This window comes from Schistocerca nitens, chromosome 1 (assembly GCF_023898315.1).
Source record: "Schistocerca nitens isolate TAMUIC-IGC-003100 chromosome 1, iqSchNite1.1, whole genome shotgun sequence".
Taxonomy (NCBI): domain Eukaryota; kingdom Metazoa; phylum Arthropoda; class Insecta; order Orthoptera; family Acrididae; genus Schistocerca; species Schistocerca nitens.
In genome coordinates, this window is record NC_064614.1 from 382,097,522 (window position 1) to 382,119,288 (window position 21,767).

The following is a 21,767-nucleotide window of genomic DNA, read 5'->3' on the forward strand; positions in this document are numbered from 1 at the left end:
GGACAACGAAAAAATGCGTACGGCTGTCAACACTGATGCCTCCCCATACCATCACGGGAAATTGGCCGAATCTGTCGGTTTTCCGGAGACGTGGCAGTTACCATTACTAGTACGTTACTGGCGGTGCTTGTGCAGTTTTGATAATAAATTGATATCAAATTGATATGCAAATTAATTAAATCGATCAATTAATTACTCCCCCAGCTCAACCACGACCACCCACAGAACCCCGATGACATCATGCATTTTTATCAGCCTGCATGTGGGTCCCCCTCCCACCCCTCCCAATCACCAGCCCCACACCTATCCTATTGGCTTGGGACGGTGTGGAGTGGGACATACCGCATCCGCATGACGTCACAAGGAGGAGGCTGACACGGCGGCTGGTAGACATCCCTTCGGTCTCCATAGCCTGGTGAGAAGCTCGTTTTCAACCAGTTTTTACAGTAAATGCGCTTCCTCTCAGCATTAATACCTATCACTCTGCAGACTGTCTACAAGCAAACTGTGTCGACGCGCTTAAAACTGTAAGATTTTCCTTCTTTTTCAGTTTATTTCAAAGGCACAGAAAATTAGCTCTCCGCCCTTAGCACTATCTGTAACCTGACACTAATGTCACCACCAACGACCCACTCAAAATGTATCTACACTGAATTTATCACTGTTTCGAAGCACCTCCAATGCTTCTCTCACCTTTCTATAGTTAGGGGAAAATAGAAACGTACAGATAGAAACAGGTAGAGATCTGTTTCGTACGCACCCAACAACATTACAATACGTTCAGATGGCATAAGCAAATTGCAGCACCACTGATTTGCAGTTCTGTGCAGTACAGCCTTACTAAAAACTTACTTAACTTTCGCTGTCTGGTATCAGACTGGTTTCCAACTGCAGTATCTTTTTTTTAACTGCTGTTCACTTAAATCGGGTATCCAAGCGTACCAAACAGTGTAACTCACATCTGTTATTCGTTGTTCCTTTTTTATTACCGTAGATACTCAGGCGGAACCTGCATGTCTACTAAGGTACACCGTTAGCGGCCCTTTGCAGTGCCCGCCCAAATCAACGAGTTGCATCATACCGCATAAGTTTCAATTACTCATAAAAGTATTCCGCTTTTGACACAGCATAAACGATTCCTACGTCGTCGAAGTTTCTTGTGGGTTATTAAAATGACGAAGTATCTACATAATTTCGCCAATCTTAATTCAAGAGTTTTTCCCCAAATTCTTTTTGGCCTGCCTTATGTAAGATTCGTATCGATATGTAAAGAATTCGTGCATGTAGGAAGGGACGCTACTGCTCCTTCTTATCGGATTTAAGCGTCAAGTATATCAGGTAAAATAATAATTAAAAAAGATATTTTAGGGAGTTACTTATGTTTCGAATTCGGCTGGTGACTATGAATGTTCCATTATTAAAACCAGAATAACCAATGCAGAAAAATTGTTATTTAATATTTTACCATTAGAAGAATACTGGGCTGTTCAAAAGGAGAAACAGAGATCAAAGTTTTATGCATTCAATGTGAGCGCCATGTGTTACACGACAAATATCTAAACGGTGGCTAATTTCCTGCAACAGACGAAGCAGGTGGTACCTTGTTATCGAATTCACAGCTTCAACAATGTGATGTCGCAAATTTTCAAGAGGTTCGGGCATAGGAGGCATAAAAATGCGGTCTTTTACGTAAACCCACAGATAACAGTGACAATGTGTGAGGTCTGGAGACCTCATCTTCTGCTGCTCCTCTTGCAGTCCAACGTTCTGGAATGTTTTCATTCAGCTAACATCGGACGTGTTAAGAGAATTTTTTTCTCCCTGTGCCTGACAATCTCGAAAGCCTGCGCAGTCGCATTGCTGAAGATACGAATTCGATAACTAGAGACCAGCTGCTTCGTGTGTCGCAATAAGTGATCCACTGTCTTGATATTTGTCATGTAACACATGTCGTTCACACTGAATGCATAAAAATTTGAACTTCTCTCTTTCCAGGAACGTTGGAATTATGTTCGTATCTTTTGCAGTTTGGAAGTAATAAATGTCTGAATCTATTCCTTCTTTTTGAATAGCCCTCTACATACAAAAATACTGAACTTCTATAACGTTAATCATTAGTAATCAGTACCAGCGAAAATATAATTGTTTCTCTTCTATCCGTTACTGGCATGTGCTTTATTTTTCCTCCTATTTTTTTTTAATCCCATAATATCAGAGAACGCAGACTGGATCTCTAGCGCTTCACCACTCCAGCTGTCTGAAGTAGCTTGTAGATAAATTTAGTGGATTATGTACAGTTTCTTTTAGTTTATGTGATGGATTTAAACTTATTTCCAATATCAAGGAAAAGAAAAAACACAGTAGATGGTGGTATAAGATGCAGAGGTTCTTTGCAGCTGGCTCCGTCCTGCGAGTCGCTGATGGTCCGCTGCCTCTGGCGGAAACAAATCGTCAACTGCTCGCAGCTCTTCACTCGTCAGAAGTCAGACGCGGGCTTCTGCTGCTCTTTCAACTACAACACCGAGTGAGTACGTTTTTGGTGGCGCTGTGGAGACACTTATACCCCATCTGAGACTCACACTGAATATGCCTGACGTCTGTTCAACTTTATCCTTCATTTATTACGGTGACAGACTGAAATTCACAGGAAATACTACTCGGCAGCCCTGGGGTCCCATTAGCCGTTTGATCATTGATTATTTCCGTTTTGGCCCTTCAGTTTACACTCGCTACATAGCCTCGAAGTCCAACCTTTCCACATTTTGCACTGTGGTGTTAGCAGTCTCACCGCATGTGACCCAAACGTTCAGGACGATAACACTTGACATCAATGGAAAAAATACTTGTCACGAACTTTGGTTGCTGGTTTATTTCTTCTAAAGCCAAAGCTTTGCCTATAGCTCCAGCTAAGACTTCCGAAATTCTGCACATAATCTCCGTATAAAATGTATCTAATGCCCTCTGTTCTGCTTCACGCAGAAGGTCCGTATTTGTGTCGTCACTTTCCGTTAACTCGTGGGTTTTAACACTGAATTTTCTTATTTATCCATGAAGCTTCTGGACTTCACTTGTTTCTGTAACACATTGTGTAACAGCTCTCAATAATACCTACAACTATCCTGCCTTCCGTACCGTTCTACTAAGTCCTTCTTCAGCACTTCAAACGTCACAGCATTTCTCAGGACTTCTTGGTACATTACATATGACGTATTAATCCTAAGTTGGCCATATTTAACAATTGTTCATCTATCCAACAATCTAGCTTTGCTGCTGCCAACCAATTGTCTGCAAATGTCAACACTCCCTCCCCTGTCTCACCGAAAAAAGGATCAGCTAGTCTAGTAGGTCTGGCATCCAACGAAGGCTCCAAAAACTGGACGAGCATCTGTTCTTCAAAGCGTCTAACTGCCTACGCAAGTCCATAGTACCTAATCTCATTTGAACTGCACCTTCTATCAAAGTTTGAAGTACTTAACCGAGTGGTAAACATCTGTTCCTGTGTCTATCTACCACGTTAGGACAACATAACATGACAAACGTAGCGAGATTATTCAGTATTAACAATACTGTAAAACTCTCAACATTATTTACTCTTTATGAGTAAGAGCCAACGATGCATAATGACCATACCTTCTACACTTAAAATAAACTACAAGTGACGGCTGACCCATGCTCCCGGTACTCATCAGGTTACATTGCCCACGCATAACTGCGTGTAAAGCAGCATATTGTGCGGCGTCGGTTAAGATTTTTAGTAAACCCGTAAGACGATAAAAGTTCGTTCCCCAGTGACCTACATGGCAGGGAACGTCACTATACTATCATACAGACTTATGAGAAATAATGTCATGAACTGGAAAACGTCTCACTAAATGAAAATTACTATGGATGGCTGAATGAAACATGAGACCATACCTCACACAGATATATTACTGAAGAGGCTCATCTAACTGCAAAAGGAAACTAGCAGTCAGTATAACAATTTGGTTTATTGTCATAAGACACCAGATAAAATTATTTGCTCACTGAATCAAGCATATGTACCTCTAATTCAGGGTCAAAAGGTTGTAATTATGAACTATAGCCTTGGCAAAGTTGGGTGGACACATGAAAGCGTAATATGAAACTGTGCCGTGGGTATGGTCATTGACTGCGTAGCCGATTAAGCATTTAAAGAAAGAATGCCAGGGAAGCAAGAATGAACATGAATGGATTCACCGAAGTGCATGGTGGGTGCAACTAGCTGGCGTCCCCCTCATCTCAGTGATTGCATCACCAGCTCATGCTTGTGAATCTTAGACAGCGAGTCTAAAGATGGCTGTGGTAACGGCTGGAAACACGGGCTCAATACTTCTACGTCGAAGACACCCCTCTTTGCGGCAACCTGAAGTGAAGCGCGTTCTCATGGAGCCCTTGGTACAAGTGTTCTCTTCGAATTTTAGGACAAGTGTGTTCTGACTTTACTGTTTGAAACAGGGCTAGTTCCGTAAGCGTAGGAATCCCGCTAGCTAACTGCAGCAGATCGTGCGAGTACCAACCAATAATAATATTAAACTTCCTGGCAGATTAAAACTGTGTGCCCGACCGAGACTCGAACTCGGGACCTTTGCCTTTCGCGGGCAAGTGCTCTACCAACTGAGCTACCGAAGCACGACTCACGCCCTGTACTCACAGCTTTACTTCTGCCAGTACCTCGTCTCCTACCTTCCAAACTTTACAGAAGCTCTCCTGCGAACCTTGCAGAACTAGCACTCCTGAAGGTAGAGCACTCGCCCGCGAAAGGCAAAGGTCCCGAGTTCGAGTCTCGGTCGGGCAGGAAGTTTCATATCAGCGCACACTCCGCTGCAGAGTGAAAATCTCATTCTGGAAACATCCCCCAGGCTGTGGCTAAGCCATGTCTCCGCAATATCCTTTCTTTCAGGAGTGCTAGTTCTTGTTTCGCAGGAGAGCTTCTGTAAAGTTTGGAAGGTAGGAGACGAGGTACTGGCAGAAGTAAAGCTGTGAGTACCGGGCGTGAGTCGTGCTTCGGTAGCTCAGTTGGTAGAGCACTTGCCCGCGAAAGGCAAAGGTCCCGAGTTCGAGTCTCGGTCGGGCACACAGTTTTAATCTGCCAGGAAGTTTCATATCAGCGCACACTCCGCTGCAGAGTGAAAATCTCATTCTGGAATAATAATATTATGAACAAGTTTAACAAAATTCTACTCTCTCTGATTTTGTCATGGTTAACCAGCAATGGTGTGGCGTCGGAAAGAAGATGGAGAATCTCTCCTACTAGATAACATATGTCCAAACCCGGCCAACAAAAAGCCTGGAAGGTAAACACGCGAGGGAAAATACTTCTTCTACCAAAACAATTACTGTGAACCAGTCACAGACCCTCTCATTCGGACCACGAACATTCACGCATGGAGGACATTGGACACAGTGACTTCCCTGTTCTACATCTGCTGTGGGCAGCTTTCAGGGCAAAACAAGTTAATGATACTCCAGTCTTTCTAAATTAACTTCCCTTCCAGTAGTTGGCTAAAGAAGGACCTCTAGGTTTCAGAAAATAACAGGTCTCCATCACCGAATGGAGAAGAAGTAATTAGCTTAGGACTGCTGTCACTGGCAGTAGTAAACAATGTCTACAGTTTCCATGCAGCCTTAAATAATTGACTTTATTGGCTCCTATAAAATAGGATGTGCAACGGTTTTTGTATAAACTGCGACATGACAATATGTTTCTCTAAAGGTCTGAGTCAACCTTCATACCTGCGTCTACTTTCACAAACCAAACTTTAACACTGTGCTCCACTTTTGCATAACACTTGAATGGCAAACAGCAGAGTAAACCGGTTTGTTTGCACTCACCAAGCTGCGCTGATGGTACGTATGCTGATCCACAACATTGTTTCACGTCACTGGCTCTTTAGGCTCCAGTTATTACTGTTCCAGGATGATGGCTTGGGATCATACGCTGGACAGTAGGTATGGGGATGTTTCCGTGGTCGTAGAATCACAAATTTAGCACTATTATCATGTTCTATTAATCAAGAACTCATACAGCCACTAAAGACTGTGTCTTGGTCTCGTGCTTTGAACCTGGGAAGCTGAGATCACGTCAGCAGAAGACGTGTCCAGCACGAGGCGGCCGTCAGCGCGAGGACGGCAGGCAGGGAGGTGGTCACCATAGACATGGAGCGTCATCGCCCAGGCTATCGCATGGCTACGTTGGACATCCACACGAAGCAGTGCGCGAATGTGAGTCACCCTGCAGCTCGCGATAGTTCAGTTGCGGGATGCACCGAAGTGTAGACTGCATTCGAGGATCCCTTAGAGGCGTCCGAAAATGAGCCGGTGGCAACCTGAAGCAGGACCTAGTCGGATGGTGGCCGCTCAGCCAAGGGCAGCATCATGCCTAGATGCGGCCGATAGACGAGTGGCTAGCGGATGCAGCCGCTAGTTGCAGACGGGGTTGAATGACCCACATCGGGTCTATGGCTAGCGGGTAATAGCTCTCGACATAGGTCACAGTCAAGGATAGATACTGCTAGGTCTGGGCGGCGAGTTTTCTGCCTGACCTGTCCAGGTATTTATTGAGAGGGGCGCGCCTCTTGCCACTTGAGGAGACCCAGGCAGTGCGTCGTCCACGGTCTGGCATGTGGTAATCCAGGTCACGAATGCGGCGCCCTGGTCCCTGTATCACGCCTAAGTTGACTTTATTCCTGTCTGGGCAACATGACTTTGTAATTAACTTGCTGGTTTGCATTGCCACTTGTTGAGAAAGCTGATAGGAAAGGTGTTGACACAATAATGTCGATACCGAGTTATTCAGCAGAAAATTAAAACATCTAATAACGGAGCAGCCCAGTAATACATCCCTCTCTTTAATAAGCAAAGAACTACTTAAAGCTGATAATATATATATACTGTGCAGCAAAGTAAGGTAACAATGGGTCACAGTTTATCACATAATTATAAAAACAGGAGGAGGACTATTAACGTTCAACATGAAGAGCACTAGGACTACGGACCATAAGTTTAACAAATCCACACTTTATTACAGGTGTTAGATTACAAATAATGATCAAGGAATGTTCAAACACATGACAAAATTAAATTCCGATCAGTTTTGACTATGAGAAAAAGGGCCAACCAGTTCCATACGAAAATAATACCAACAGCAGCCACCCTCAGGCACGTAACATAAAATACAATTTCAGAACAGCTGGTTTTCTAAAACAGAGGAGACAACTTGTAACATCACGTTGCAATAACTTTCTTTCAAAGCCCTTAAATAAAACCCACACCAATGCTCGAACCAGCTGTACTGACTAACACAAAATTCTTTTCCAAATACATAAAAGATAAAACCCTTACAAGAAACCTTATGCTAATTTAAAAAAATACGCGTGACCACAAAATTTTTGAAACTGATGTAAGTAGTAAGAATCTGTTTCACCAATTAGGTATTAAAAAGGATTAGAAAAAGGTTATGAAAGGAGAAAAATCTTTAAACAAAATTAATCGCTCTAAACTTAACACAGTTCACTAATAGTATTAAAAAAATTCACCCAAAGAGTCGCCCCTGAAATTGCAGATTCTCACCACGAATAACAGAACCACGATGCATAGCTTACATGATTCCAGTAGATTTGTTCCCCGCCCATCATGACGCCATGGTGAAATTAAAACAGAAGACTAGCCTCTCCTGCACCGCATCTGTTTTCAGGCTGACACTGGTATAGAACAGCACGATGACAAAGCAGACCTAGCTCGGCGGCGTAGAATGCTTACTTCCGCACAGCACCACGAGCTCTGACACAAATGGCAGGGGAACACGCTTCTCACTATGATGACTAAACTGCAAAACGTCAAATCAAAGTCCACTAGTTGAGCAGATAATATACTACATCACACATGGAGTTGTTCGCGGTACCTCTTGGCCATCACTGAGCGAACTGAGCAATCCACCAGCAGAAGTCCGTCGATGCCACTTGCCCTTTAGAACACCGACTGCCGCGAGACGATCAGTGTCTGCTCTTTTCAAGTGTGTACGTGCTACCCCGGAAGACCACGCGCGCAAGCAGTAAACTCTGTGCTATCGACACCGACCATCTCAGATCCCTCGTCAAAACGTCCAGTAATCAGCCTCATTTTCAGATATATTTATCACGTTTAATATTTATTTCTACAGAAATATTTATAATTCGCTGTCGTCACTAGTAATTCGTTCACATTTAACCACCATAACCAGTCTTCGCCTCAGCCGACGCCTGTGTTTCTCGCCGTGTCTTTGTTCATCCGTCGCCTTCATCTTGATCTGTTCTGTTAACTGTGAAAGGTTACCAAATCATCCCCCCAGTGAAGACTCTGCCCTTATAAAATCCACAGATTCCAATCTCAACGGACATTGTTGTGCCACTTTCCGCATTTTAAATCCACGCCAACCTCCTTGTCCCAGACAACCGCCTCACACCCGCCGCTTGGTAAATGCCACTGCTGTGCACAACGAAGTGAATCTAGACATCGCAGTACAAGAGGACACACGGGAAACAAATTCTGACTGACGTACAGATATGTTGCAGACACGGATGGCGGCAACTATATGGTCGCTCATACGCTGTTCTCCTGTCTACTGGCTGTCCCTGCGCTTTCGACAACTTCATCTAAAACGAACCATTTAATTACTTCCCATGTCATAAAGTTGACACACCCAAATCTGAATGCAAGCCTTCCGATGTCTAAATTTCCTCAAATCAAGGTGGTTCACAGAGTGTATTAAAGAAGGGCCAACGTTTTAAATTTGCAACTTGTGTATAGCTGTTTCGGTGTGTTCGAGGACGTCAACAAAAGTAAAACAGGGGAAATGAGTGTGTTCCTATTATATCAGAAGACTCTCAGCAGATTAGATAACTTAATGTGGCTCAGGAAGTAGTAAACGTGTTTTTCTATTCGGAAAGGGGGGAAAACAGATGAATCGAACATAAATGTGTTATAGTTTTGAATGCAACTGGAGGTAGACGGTACGTGTAATGTATTATATAATGATTATGCTCATTGCCGACCTTAGCTATGTAACAGTGTTGTACGCTGTAGCAAAAATAATGTTGATTCGTGTTCGGTTTCTTGCGTAGTGGTTACAATTATTATTCAGAAATATGGAAAGAGAGGCTGTACGTGGTCCTTTAGTGGATCACTGTCAGTTTCATGTCACTTCTGCGGAACATTGACTCTTTACATTTTTGTTCATTTTTATTTTGAATCGTTAGTTTTGTGGCTGGTTTGTTGCGGTCCGTCACGAATTCCTCTCCTGAGCCGATCTGTTCAGCTCAGAGTAGCACTCGCAACCTATGTCCTCAATTATTTGCTCGCTGTATTCCAATCAACGTCTTCTTCTACAGCTTTTGTCCTCTACAGCTCCCTCTAATACCATGGAAGTTATACCCTGATTTCTCAACAGGCGTCCTGTCATCCTGTTGCTTCTTCTAGGCAGCGTTTTCCACATCTTACTTTCCTCGCCGATTCCGCGGAGAACCTCATCATTCCTTACCTTATGAGTCCACATAATTTCCAACATTCTTATGTAGTATCACATTTCAAATGCTTCGATTATCTTCTGTTCCACTTTCCCATAATCCATGTCTCACTGCCATACAATTTTGTGCTCCAAACGTGTATTCTCAGAAATTTCTTCCTTAAAGTAAGATCTTTGTTTGATACTAATAGACTTGTCTTGCCCAGGAATGCCCTTTTTGCCATTACTAGTCGGATTTTTATGTCATTACTCTGTCCATCATGAGTTATTTTGCTACTTAGATAGCATAATTCCTTAACTTCATTTACTTCGTGATCAACAGCTATGATGTTACGTTTCTCGCTATTCTGATTTCTGCTATTTCTCTTTTTTTTTTTTTCTCCTTTCTTCGATTCACTCTCAATCCATATTCTGTACTCATCAGACTGTTCATTCCTTTCAACAGATCATGTAATTCTTCTTCACTCTCACTGAGGATAGCAATATCATCAGCGAACTTAACATTGATACCCTTTCATCCTGAATTTTAGTCCCGCTCTTCAACTTTTTTCATTTCCGTCATTGCTTCCTCGATGAAGAGATTGAACAGGAGCGTCGACGGACTACATCCCTGTCTTACATCCTTTTTAATCCGAGCACTTCGTTATCGTCTTCTACTCTTATTGTTCCCTCTTGGCTCATGTACATTTTGTATATTATCAGTCCTTCCCCAACCCTATTTTTCTCTGACTTTCGAAGCTCTTGCACTACTTGACATCGTCGACCGCTTTTTCCAGATTTACAAATCCTATGAAGGTGTTTTGATTTTCGTTAATCTTGCTTCCATAATCAACCGCAACATCAGAATTACCTCTCTCGTGCCTTTACCTTTCCTAAAGCCAGACTGATAGTCATCTAAGTAAGAGATTCTCTGTTTTCTTTTCAATTCTTCTGTATAGTATTATTGTCAGCAACTTGAATGCACGAGCTGTTAAGCTGATTGTTTAACACTTGTCGTACTTGTCAGCTCTTACATTCTTGGGAATTGTGAGGATGATGTTTTTGCGAAAGGCTTATGGTACTGGCCAGTCTCATACATTCAACACATCAAGGTGAATAATCGTTTATTTCTCATTTACCCAATTATTTTAGAAATTCTGATGTATTGTTATGCATCCAGTCTTCCTTATTTGATTTTAAGTCTTCCAAATCTGATCTAAATTCTGATACTAACAGTGGGTCACTTCATCAGATAAGTCCTCCTCCTCATAGATTCCCTCACTGTAATCTTTCCACCTATCGGGTCTGTCCTCTGTATTTAACAGTGGAATTCCCATTGAGCTCTTAACGTTACCGCCCTTGCTTTTAATTTCAGCGAAGGTTGATTTGACTTTTCTGTGTGCTGAGTCAGTTCTTTCGACAATTTTTTCATTTTCGATTTCTTCACATTTTTCATGCAGCCATTTCGCCTTAGCTTCCCTGCTCGTCCTGTTTATTTTTTTCCTAAGCGACTTGTATTTCTGTTCTCCTGAATTTCGTTGAACATATCTGTACTTCCTTCTTTCGTCAACCATCTCAGCTATTCTTGTGTTACTCGTGATTTCTTCGCAGTTACATTATTTATACCTACGTTGTTCTCCCCCAAGTTCTGTGATTACCCTTTACACAGACGTCCATTTCTCTTCAGATGAACTGCTTACTTACTTTAAAAGCTATAAATGGCCACACCGAGAGGAGGAGGCAGTACTTGTTCCAGCAGCCAATGTGATACAACCTGATCGCAAGCAAACTATTCCGACAATATAGCCTCCTTATGATATGCGAGTAGTACTCTCATTTTATCAACCAAGCAGTGCAGGTAGGAAAACGCCGAGTTCCGAGCGCTACCCACCACAGTCAACGATCTATGCTGCCACATGTACCCTCAGCCACTTGTCGCTTCCGCGGTGACCTACTTCGGCGAGGTAATGACGGCGTCAGCTGATACCGACCATCCTTGAGAAGCTTCTGAATTAGCAAAGAAGTTCGACGACACAGAGTATTGCGACAGTCATTTGCATGACCACTCTCCTGATAGCAGTAATTATACTCCTCCCCCTCCCCCCCCCCCTCCCCCCCGTCCCATCCGCCTCTCCTTCTGCCAGCCCGAAATCGTCGGACAGCTGGACAATGTTACGATCCCAGTATGAGCGAGACACTGCCACGAAGACAATGCTATCCCTATGACGCAGTTGCCACCACCACCACCACCACCGGCCCTCCAACCGCAACTGCTGCCTACGTGTACAGGGTCTGGCCGTCACTACAGTACCCATCGCTGGGGTCCAGCCGCCTTCATATGTGGCGAGGCTCGAACGGAGGTCCTCAAAAAATGGTTCAAATGGCTCTGAGCACTATGGGACTTAACTTCTGAGGTCATCAGTCCCCTGGAACTTAGAACTACTTACACCTAACTAACCTAAGGACATCACACACATCCATGCCCGAGGCAGGATTCGAACCTGCGACCGTAACGGTCACGCGGTTCCAGACTGTAGCGCCTAGAACCGCACGGCCACCCCGGCCGGCCGGAGGTCCTCCTAGCTCTGCGCTGCTGGAGTCCGATACCATCAGAGCCTAGCGCCGCAGCCACAACGTAGCATTCTCCTTGTAGAAGTTGTGTGCTGGAACGGCATTCGAACCCAGGATCTCGCGCTTATTAGACAATTGCATTAACCACTTCGCCACCTGAATATAGCGTTACTCGGACTATGTAGGAACGCCTATCGGCCGACCCACGCTCCCACCTAGCGCTGCCTATTTGCAGTCCCCGTCCATAGCAGCATTGCTCGCTCGTTTGAGATTCCCGCAGAAGCTCTAACGTGACTGGGCATTCCCAGTGAAAGTGGTGGATTCGCCCATCGAGGGGACTCAGTTATATTCTTAGTAAGTAGGAGATCCCGTGTTCGGATACCGGTGTGGCACAAATTTGCGCTGACTCTGCATTAAGTCCCGACATAGCTGACATCATGAATTCTTTCCCTACCTTTTCCTTTCCTTTCCTTTCTCCATCCCCCTCCCCCCCCCCCCTCATCCACCTTCAGCTTACATATTATGCATCAGAGCTGCGAATTCCGCTTTTTCTAGCATGCGTCCTATAGAATAGACACTACGCATTCATATAGCAGAATCTTTTCTTGGCTGCCGCTGCCCGACAGCCGTGGCGAGTGCTGTGACCGTCGCCGCGGCAAGGGATCTGGCGTATCGCATTCGTTCCTATAATACTGATCGAATACGAGTACCAGACCTGTCCCCCCGTTGGTCATGTGTGGACGTGGTGCGATGGAGTCCGGTCTGGTTTGCATTACTGACAACGTTGACCACTTGCGGCCACAGATTGAAGTAAAGAAGCAACACCTCTCAAAATGGCATCCGACCCCTCCATTATTGTCTTCATGCACGACTGAAGGGTTTTATCGTGACCATCCATGAAACGAAAACATTACCAAAATCCATTTCCACTGCTGCTCTCTAGGTCAAACTATCCTGCACTCTGCCTAATTCAAATCTCTATAGTATTTAAGGGGAAAAGAACAGAAGTGCTTCTTTTTGTCAACATCTTAATTTTCCTCTAAAAAATCAACATGTATGGTCATATTTCCTCTGTTAAACGTTAAAGAAAATGCTTCCATAATCTCGTACTTACGCCTTTTTCTTTTATCGTTTCTCATTCAGTCACTCCACATTCTTTTTCATTCTCTTAGTTACTTAATTACTCCTCTTTAGCTCCCTCTCTTTTTTCTCTCACGTTCCTTGCTACTGACACCCACAGTCCAAATCTACAATCTTATAGTTTTACTATTCATAAACTAATATAATCTGTGTTTTTCCTGCTATAGGTAATACTGTAGCTGAAACGGTATTACCACTACTTATATAGTTATTGCAAGGAACTGTATAATTTGTTATAACAAGTGCGTAGTAATGAACATATTTTAAAATGATTCATTAGATTTAGTTTTGTTAAGATAAATAAAGATACAAATAATGTAATTATAGTAGGCTATACAAGATATTCTTATCTGAGAGAATCTAACTAAAGTTAATGCGCAACGACCTGAACAAGTCATGAATAAAATTTTATTCTTGACTTAATTATTTATTAATCTAATAAGCTCACTGGATAAAAAATTAGTCACCCTATTGCACACGCACGTATGAACCTTTAAGCCTTCACAGATGAATCAGTGTTCTAGTCACGTGCTCAATCGATAGGGTGCTTCCTCTACGTGAACATAAGGGTGAAGCGATTTGTGATATACTATGTTTCAAGCGGACATTGTACATAAACCTGGATTAGACTAACGACGTGACAAAGTGGTAAAAAGGTACAATCTTCCTTGGTCGTGCTCATGGCCACACAATGTGAAATTGCTGGAGCCGTTGGTATTCCGTGGAGCCGGCCGTTGTGGCCGAGAGGTTCTAGGCGTTTCAGTCTGGAACCGCGAAACTGCTACGGTCGCAGGTTCGAATCCTGCCTCGGGCATGGATGTGTGTGATGTCGTTAGGTTAGTTAGGTTTAAGTAGTTCTAAGTTCTAGGGGACTGATGACCTCAGATGTTAACTCTCATAGTGCACAGAGCCGTTTGAACCATTAGTTCCGTGGCGGACTGTTCAGCATGCCTACAAGCAGTGGTTTAACTCAGAAACGAAACACGACGGCAGAATTATGGTCGAAAAAAGATCTCGACTGAGAGGGACCGGAGACGCGTTTCACGTCTTGCCAATCAAAATCACTGGCAAAACAGACAGGAATAGCTGCGGGAAGTGAATGAAGGTCCATCATCACTAGTCAGCGAGAAAACATTGTGACGGGAAGTGCATTTAATGAACATTTCAAGTCGGTTCTCTCTCATGAGGCTGCTGCTCACGCAGGCACATAAAGAAGAAAACAGCAAAGTTCATCGGGATGGAAGAATATGTGGTTTCCTGAATACCCCCCCCCCTACCCTATTACATTTTGACTGTCTACAAAATCACCTGGCTTGAGCCCCATTCAAAATCTATGGAACATGTTGGAACAGCGGGTAAAACCCCGACATCAACATACCCGCAGTTTGGCAGAACTGCGCGATCAAATGCTGAGCGAGTGGCTTAACCTGTATGCGACGTACTTGCACAACCTTTTCGGCTCACTTCCTAACCGAAACAATGCGTTTATCCAATTCACGGTGTTGAATGATGTTTGTAATGATTTCTCTAAGGGTGACTATTTTTTTCCGCAAGCACACGGTTTTACTACTTGTTAAAGCATAGGAACAATATTACACAAGCTCAGGGATACGATTAGCACGTCATTCACGTCCTATGGGGTATCGCCTCAGTTGTGCGACTGGATTCGTGATTTCCTGTCAGAAGGGTCACAGTTCGTAGTAATAGACGGAAAGTCATCGAGTAAACCAGAAGTAATATCCGGCGTTCCCCAAGGAAGTGTTATAGGCCCTCTATTGTTCCTGATATATATTAACGACATAAAAGACAATCTAAGTAGCCCTCTTAGATTGTTTGCCGATGATGCTGTCATTTTCCGTCTTATAAAGTCATCAGATGATCAAAACGACTTGCAAAATGATTTAGATAAGATATCTGCATGGTGCGAAAAGTGGCAATTGACTCTGTATAAGGAAAAGTGTGAAGTTATTCACATGAGTACTAAAAGAAATCAGCTAAATTTCGATTACGCGATAAGTCACACAAATCTGAAGGCTGTAAATTCAACTAAATATTTAGGGATTGCAATTACAAATAACCTAAACTGGAACGATCACATAGATAATATTGTGGGTAGAGCAGCCAAAGACTGCGATTCGTTGGCAGAACACTTAGAAGGTGCAGCAGGTCTACCAAAGAGGCTGCTTACACTACGCTTGTCCGCCCTATTCTGGAGTGTTGCTGTGCGGTGTGGGATCCGCATCAGGTGGGACTGACGGATGACATCGAAAACTTACAAAAAAGGCCAGCTCGTTTTGTATTAATGCGAAATAGGGGAGATAGTCCCACAGACATGATGACGTGGAGTGGAAATCATTAAAACAAAGGCGTTTTTCGTTGCGACGGGATCTTCTCATGAAATTTCAATCATCAGTTTTCTCCTTCGATTGCGAAAACATTTTGTTGGCACCCACCTTCATAGGGAGAAATGATCATCACGATAAAATAAGAGAAATCAGGGCTCACGCAGAAAAATTTAAGTGCTCGTTTTTCCCGCGTGCCGTTCGAGAGTGGAACGGTAGACATACAGCTTGGTTGTGAATAGCAGAGTAATCACGTAGATGTAGATGTAGATTCATGCCCAAAGATTTGGATGTGATGTAAGGAAACGAGAAGAACAGATGTTTCTATGATGACGATTTGGAGATGGCATAAGAAGCTTCACCTTACGAGGCCGTTTATTTTTTCCCTTGAGTATGTTCTGACTAACGCTGCTCCATCGACAGAGGGGGCTAAGCTGCCGCCGTGTGTTGCGCCAGTGGGCCGCTGCGCAAGGTGGAGGGCGAGGGCTACACGCAGGGCCTGACGGTGCTGGTGGACCCCCTGCTGGACGACTACTACGTGGCCGCCTACTCCTTCCACGGGCTGCAGGTGCTCGTCCACTCGCCCGTCGACTACCCGTTCGTCGCCACCAGGAGCGTCATCGTGCGGCCCAGGACGGAAACCTTCATTCAAGTACGTTTCCTAAACGCCTAAATATAGCTCTTGGTGAACCTTTTCTCCTCACTGGTTTAATGCGACGTGCCACGATTTCCCACATTAACCCAATCTCTTCATCTCACAGCCCATATCTTCACTTACACTATTTTCCACTAAAATTGCAATACAAGGAAGAAGAGCAGACAAGATTTTCACCCGAAATAAAGTCGTTGAATGCGAATATTTTGGCATCACTTGTGTTAGGTATAGGTGTACTATCAATCAGTGACATGAAAATCTGACCCAGATCCGAACTTGAACCCGGATTACCCCCTCATCGCGAGTGCTCGTATTAACCATTTCGGCTATTCGTGCATGCCTCCTGGACTGACCCAAACTTTAATATGTCATACTGTCTACATCCTTTTACCATAACAACCTACGTCCATCACTTAATGCTCGCAGCTTTACTCTGTATTGCAGCACTAGATACAGTGAGACGATGAAAAATCGAGACCCATAACATTATCGTCTTGTACCCGCCTCAGTATGTGATATTTACTTGCATGTGTCGAAGTACAGACATACACGGATAAGCCAAGAAAATTATGACCACCTACCTAAAAGCCAGTATGTCAACTTTTGGCACGGATAACAGCGGTGACGCGTCGTGGCATGGAAGCAGTGAGGCTCTGGTAGGTCGCTGGAGGGAGTTGCCACCCCATTTGCACACAAGTCACTTAATTCCCGTAAATTCCGGGCAGAGGGGCGATGAGCTCTGACGCCACGCCCGCCACATCCCAGATGTGTTCGATTGGGTTCAGATCTGGTGAACTGCGGGGGGGGGGGGGGGTGGGGGGTGGGGGGGGGCACAGTAAACTGAAACTTACCACTGTGTTCCTCGAACCACTCCGTCACACTCCTAGTCTTGTGACGTAGCGCATTATCTTGTTTAAAAATGTCATTGCCATAGGAAAACACGATCGTCGTGAAGGGGTGTACGTGGTCTGCAATAAGTGCACGATACTCTTACCCGTCTTCGTGGCTTGATCGAGCTCCACTGGGTCCATGGACGCCCACGTGAAGGTTCCCAGAGCATAATGGAGAGGCCGCCAACTTGTCTCCTTTCCCAGAACAGGTGTCACGGAGCTGTTCCCCTGGAAGATGATGAAGGTATCGGGATTCATGAGATCGTGAAACTCACAGCCACTGCGCCAACGTTCAGTGCCGATAGTCCTGTCCCCACTTCAGTTGCAAGTGCTGATGTCGTAGTGTTAACATTGGCACATGCATGGCTTGTCGGCTGCCGAGGCCCATCGTTAGGAGTGTTCGATGCACTGTGTGTTTAGAAACACTTCTGCTTTGCCCAGAATTACAGTCTGATGTTAGTTCCGTCACAGTTCGCCGCCGGTCCTGTTTTACTCGTCTTCCCAGCCTACGACCACTGATACCTGTAACGAGGGGTGGCCAACCAACCCCACGACGTCTGGACGTGGTTTCACCTCAGTTTCACCTCGTTTCGAAGACATACACTACAGCACTCCTTGAACACTCGACAAGCCGTGCAGTTTCCGAAATGCTCGTTCCTAGCCTGCGGGCCTTCACAATCTGCTCTCGGTCAAATTCAGATCGAGCGCCTTCCCCATTCTATACACGGACAGCACTCACTGATACTAGATACGCCATGCGTCTGAGTAGCAGTCTTCCTCGCCAGGTGACGCTGCTGTCTCGTGGATTGGTTTATATCGATAGTAGGTCAGTGGCCATAGTGTTCTGGCTGATCACTGTATGTCATGATAGACGGCCGTCCGAAATTAATTTGAAATAAATTCGCTGAATGCAAATATTTTGGCATGAGCTCTATTAGGTATAGACATACTACCTATTAGTGACATGAAACGTTATGCTGGACCAGGACTCAAACCCAGATGTCTCACTTACAGCGACCTGTCGCCTTAAACACTTCGGCTGCCCGTCCACACCTCCCAGCTCGACCCAAACTTTCATACATCACACTATCTACATCCTCACACCTTATGTCACTAATAGCTACTAGCTGTATATCTATACCTAACACTTCAGGTGTCAAGATATTCGTATTCAGCGAATTTACTTCGAATTAATTCCGGGCGGCGAGCAATTGTCATTAATGTCTTTTCATTCAGATACGTAAGCAAAATAAGATTTTAGTTATTATGCTGATAGAGTAGGCCGTAAGAACACATGATTAAATTTTTAGATAGTTGGGAGTAAACAGCGTGGGCAAATTACTATCTCTGGCAACGACAGTACCTCTAGCACAGTTGAGCATAGAATCAAACTGAGCTTAGATGACTGAAAGGTACATTATTCCGTGCTGCTTCAATTCTATGCCAGAGTTCATCAATGGTAGTGGCTGGCTTGTGATGGCGTGCCATCCTCTAGGCAACTCGTTGCCAATACATTTCAGTTGCTGAGAGATCTAGAGAACGTGCTGACCAGAGCAACAATCAAACGCCCCATCTACCATAGTAGATCACGTAATCCACGGGAAATAAGCTTTCTTGTGATGTCCAGTTGAAATGCGCGTATGTCAACGACATCTCAAAGTGCACAGCCGCTAACCGTAAGATGTTTTGTGATATAACTTCTGCTTTACAAATCACAAAATATGTGAACCATAGGTGATCGTGTAGAGTACTCAGTGAGCGCGCCAACCATTCTGGCAATTATTGGCTCCATACGACGATGTCGAATGTAATCTGGTGATGTTTGTTCTGCACGGAGCTTACGCATACTGACACTTCCATCGTGATATTGTACTCAGAATCAAGACTCGTCCAAAAAGACGGCTTGGTGCCACTTCCGTGTCTAGTGCTATCGTTTACCCAACCACTACCAAACGTCTGTCTGTGGTCGTGTCGAGAGAAGCTGCAACAATTGTCGCCATTTGGGCAGTCCGTGGTGCTCTTACTTCATTTCACTGACCATGTGGATACTACTTCTGCTGCAAAAAAGAAAAAAAAAGCCCATGGCCTAACTTCTACGTACTTTGTACGGTGTCTCGCGGGTAGACGACGAGGGCTGGTGAGTTGGATAGATAGGATCTAGTTTTTAGGTGATTTCCCAGATACCAGTAGGTAAATACAGAACTACCACCCACGGTCACGCGATTTTCTTATGTGTGCCTGAGGGAAACATTTCAGACACTCCGCTGCTTAGAATCGACAGCAAAAGTGTTGGCTTATGTCATAAACGGCGTCAATGTAACCACCCTTTCTTCACATGGGGCGTCGATTCCCGCACATTTCGTGGTCTAAAACGACAGTTCGTACTGCGATGAGCAGCAGGATGACGTTCGTGACACCTTTTGACACTGTTGACACCTTTTGACGCTGTTGACACCTTTTGACACTGCTGACACTTCGGACTCTTCAATCCTTCTCTAAACACGTCGTGGTTCAGCAACCCCACTCACCGTGATCGCACTCTTTTCGAGTGCTGTGTAACAGGTATATTTGCTCTACTGCACAGGGACAGTTCAAAATCATTGAGACTTGAACGTGACCTGAAACAGGAAATAGTGCTCCGGCTTTTTCAGCCCTACGGTTGCGAGCCCTCCTGTGACGTGATCACAGAGTGGTGCCACATAGACACATGCATGAAGAAAACGAAATAAGCACCCATCTAAGGCCGCCCAGTTCAGTACCACCCGCCGAACTTTGTTGAGCATCTTAAAAATGTACCTGCACACAGGAAACCCGTGACGAGAATTATAGGTGGCTACAGGCAGACTATGTACCTGCTCTTGTTCATGCTAGTACGCCATCTGGAATCGAACCGTGTTGAAGAGGTTTCCTAACTGCCAGCGCCTTGGACTTCGTCACAGATTATCTCTGTTCTGGTACATGTTTGAAGGGCTCACCAGCGCAGGTCTGTGGCACTGAGGATGTTGCCGAAGTGAATGTGTGAATGTCGCACCTCTCTGTGATCACGGCACAGGAGAGCGCGAAAGAGGAGCGCTGCAAAAACCATAAGCACACTTTGCTATTTCAGATCGCGTGCAAATTTCGTCTACGGGTTTTGAACTGTCCATAGTGCTTCCATCCTATGTACCAGAGCAGAAACTGCTGCCAAACTGCACTCCAAAGGGGTGCGATCACGATCAATGGGGTTGCCGGCCGATGATGTGCTTAGAGAAGCGTTGAATCGTCCGGCGGCGTCACCAGTGCCAACGGCTGACGAGAATGCCGTTACGCTGTTCATCACACTGCGAACTCTCGTTTTCGTTCACGAAATGTGTGAGAACGCCCCAAAATAAGCTGTGGTTTCATGAAGCCCTTTCTGCCACATCCCAAGGCCATGTCGATTCTGTGCGGCGGTGTGACTGAAATGTTTTACTGGGCACTCCACAAGAACATCATGTAAAACATCCGCCATGGCGTTCCGCAGAATTTTGGTGAGATTTGCTACCAATCTGACCTCATTGACCCACCTTAAACCACACACGGAATTTTATTTTTTTATTTATTTTGTTTATTTCTCAAGTAAAGACTTGTTGCCTGTTATTATATAGCAGGTCGTACATTATGTGATTTTATATGTTATATCATACAAACTCAGTTGTATAACTAGTACTTTTTTTGTTGAAAATTTTTCAGAAGAATAAAATTTGAAAAACAACTATATATTTTGTTTAGACTTGTAGCTAACTTTAGATGAAAATAAATTTAAGTGTTTTTAATGGAAGAAACAAGAGATGGCAAGCTTAGATACAATGTGACATTTCTTCCCTGTATACCTTCTGCGTGTATGATAACATCTGCTCCATTTGTTGTCTTGGCAGTGGTAATACTTAATTTAATGTATTGATTAGTTAGGTTACAATGTGTTTCCGAACTTAAGGTAACAGTGGAGAGTTGATTTAAAATGTCATAGTCAGCTGCATCAGGCGTGACGGCTCGGTAAAGCTTCGAGCCAGTCATGCATGATGCAATGAAAGAAAAAGAAATGTCACATTCTCAGACAGTGTTACACGCTATGAAATGGATAACGAACAGCTATATAGAGAGTTATATTTTCAGATTGATTTGATTTGGTGCTGTACAACATTCTCTTACATTTGCTATGTTTGTACGTTTATCTCGTCTTCGCTTCCTGTGTGTGAGATAGCATCCGATTCCGTGTCTGTGCTTGTGTCTGTGTCTTTCACTATGTACTACTGATCTGTCCAATGTGAAGCCTGTCTTATTCTATCGTATGGTCTCTCCTGTTTGTATGCCGCATATAGTGCTCGCTATACTTCGTTTGCGATGTTGTTTATGGAGTTCCAGTCATCCTGTCTGCGTATTAACTGTCCTGTGTCCTGGTTTCCTAAACGCCATCTTGTGTGTCCTAGGGCATCGCAGATCAGCAATATGTGTTCAGATGTACCATTCTCACCAAAGGCACGAGTCTATTTTAGGCCAAACCCGTGGAGATCACAGGATACGTGCCATGGGCCGAGAGAAAGTACATCATGCCACCTGTAAGATTTATGTACTTCATCAGTTCTCGTATACTGACGAAGAAAGAGTAGATTCGTCTTCCCTTATCAGTTGTGTCCCAATCTGTCTGCCGT

The 21,767-nt window shown here is 44.3% G+C and overlaps 1 protein-coding gene across 1 annotated transcript in view; it reads left to right on the forward strand.

Moving 5' to 3' along the window:
• LOC126248530 (sodium channel protein Nach-like) overlaps positions 1-21,767 on the forward strand; it is a 157,288-nt gene that overhangs the window by 58,681 nt on the left and 76,840 nt on the right. The window contains exons 5-6 of the mRNA XM_049949625.1: positions 2,397-2,524; positions 16,009-16,204. Of these exons, the coding sequence (XP_049805582.1) occupies positions 2,397-2,524; positions 16,009-16,204 (324 nt within the window). The remainder of the gene's footprint in view (positions 1-2,396; positions 2,525-16,008; positions 16,205-21,767) is intronic.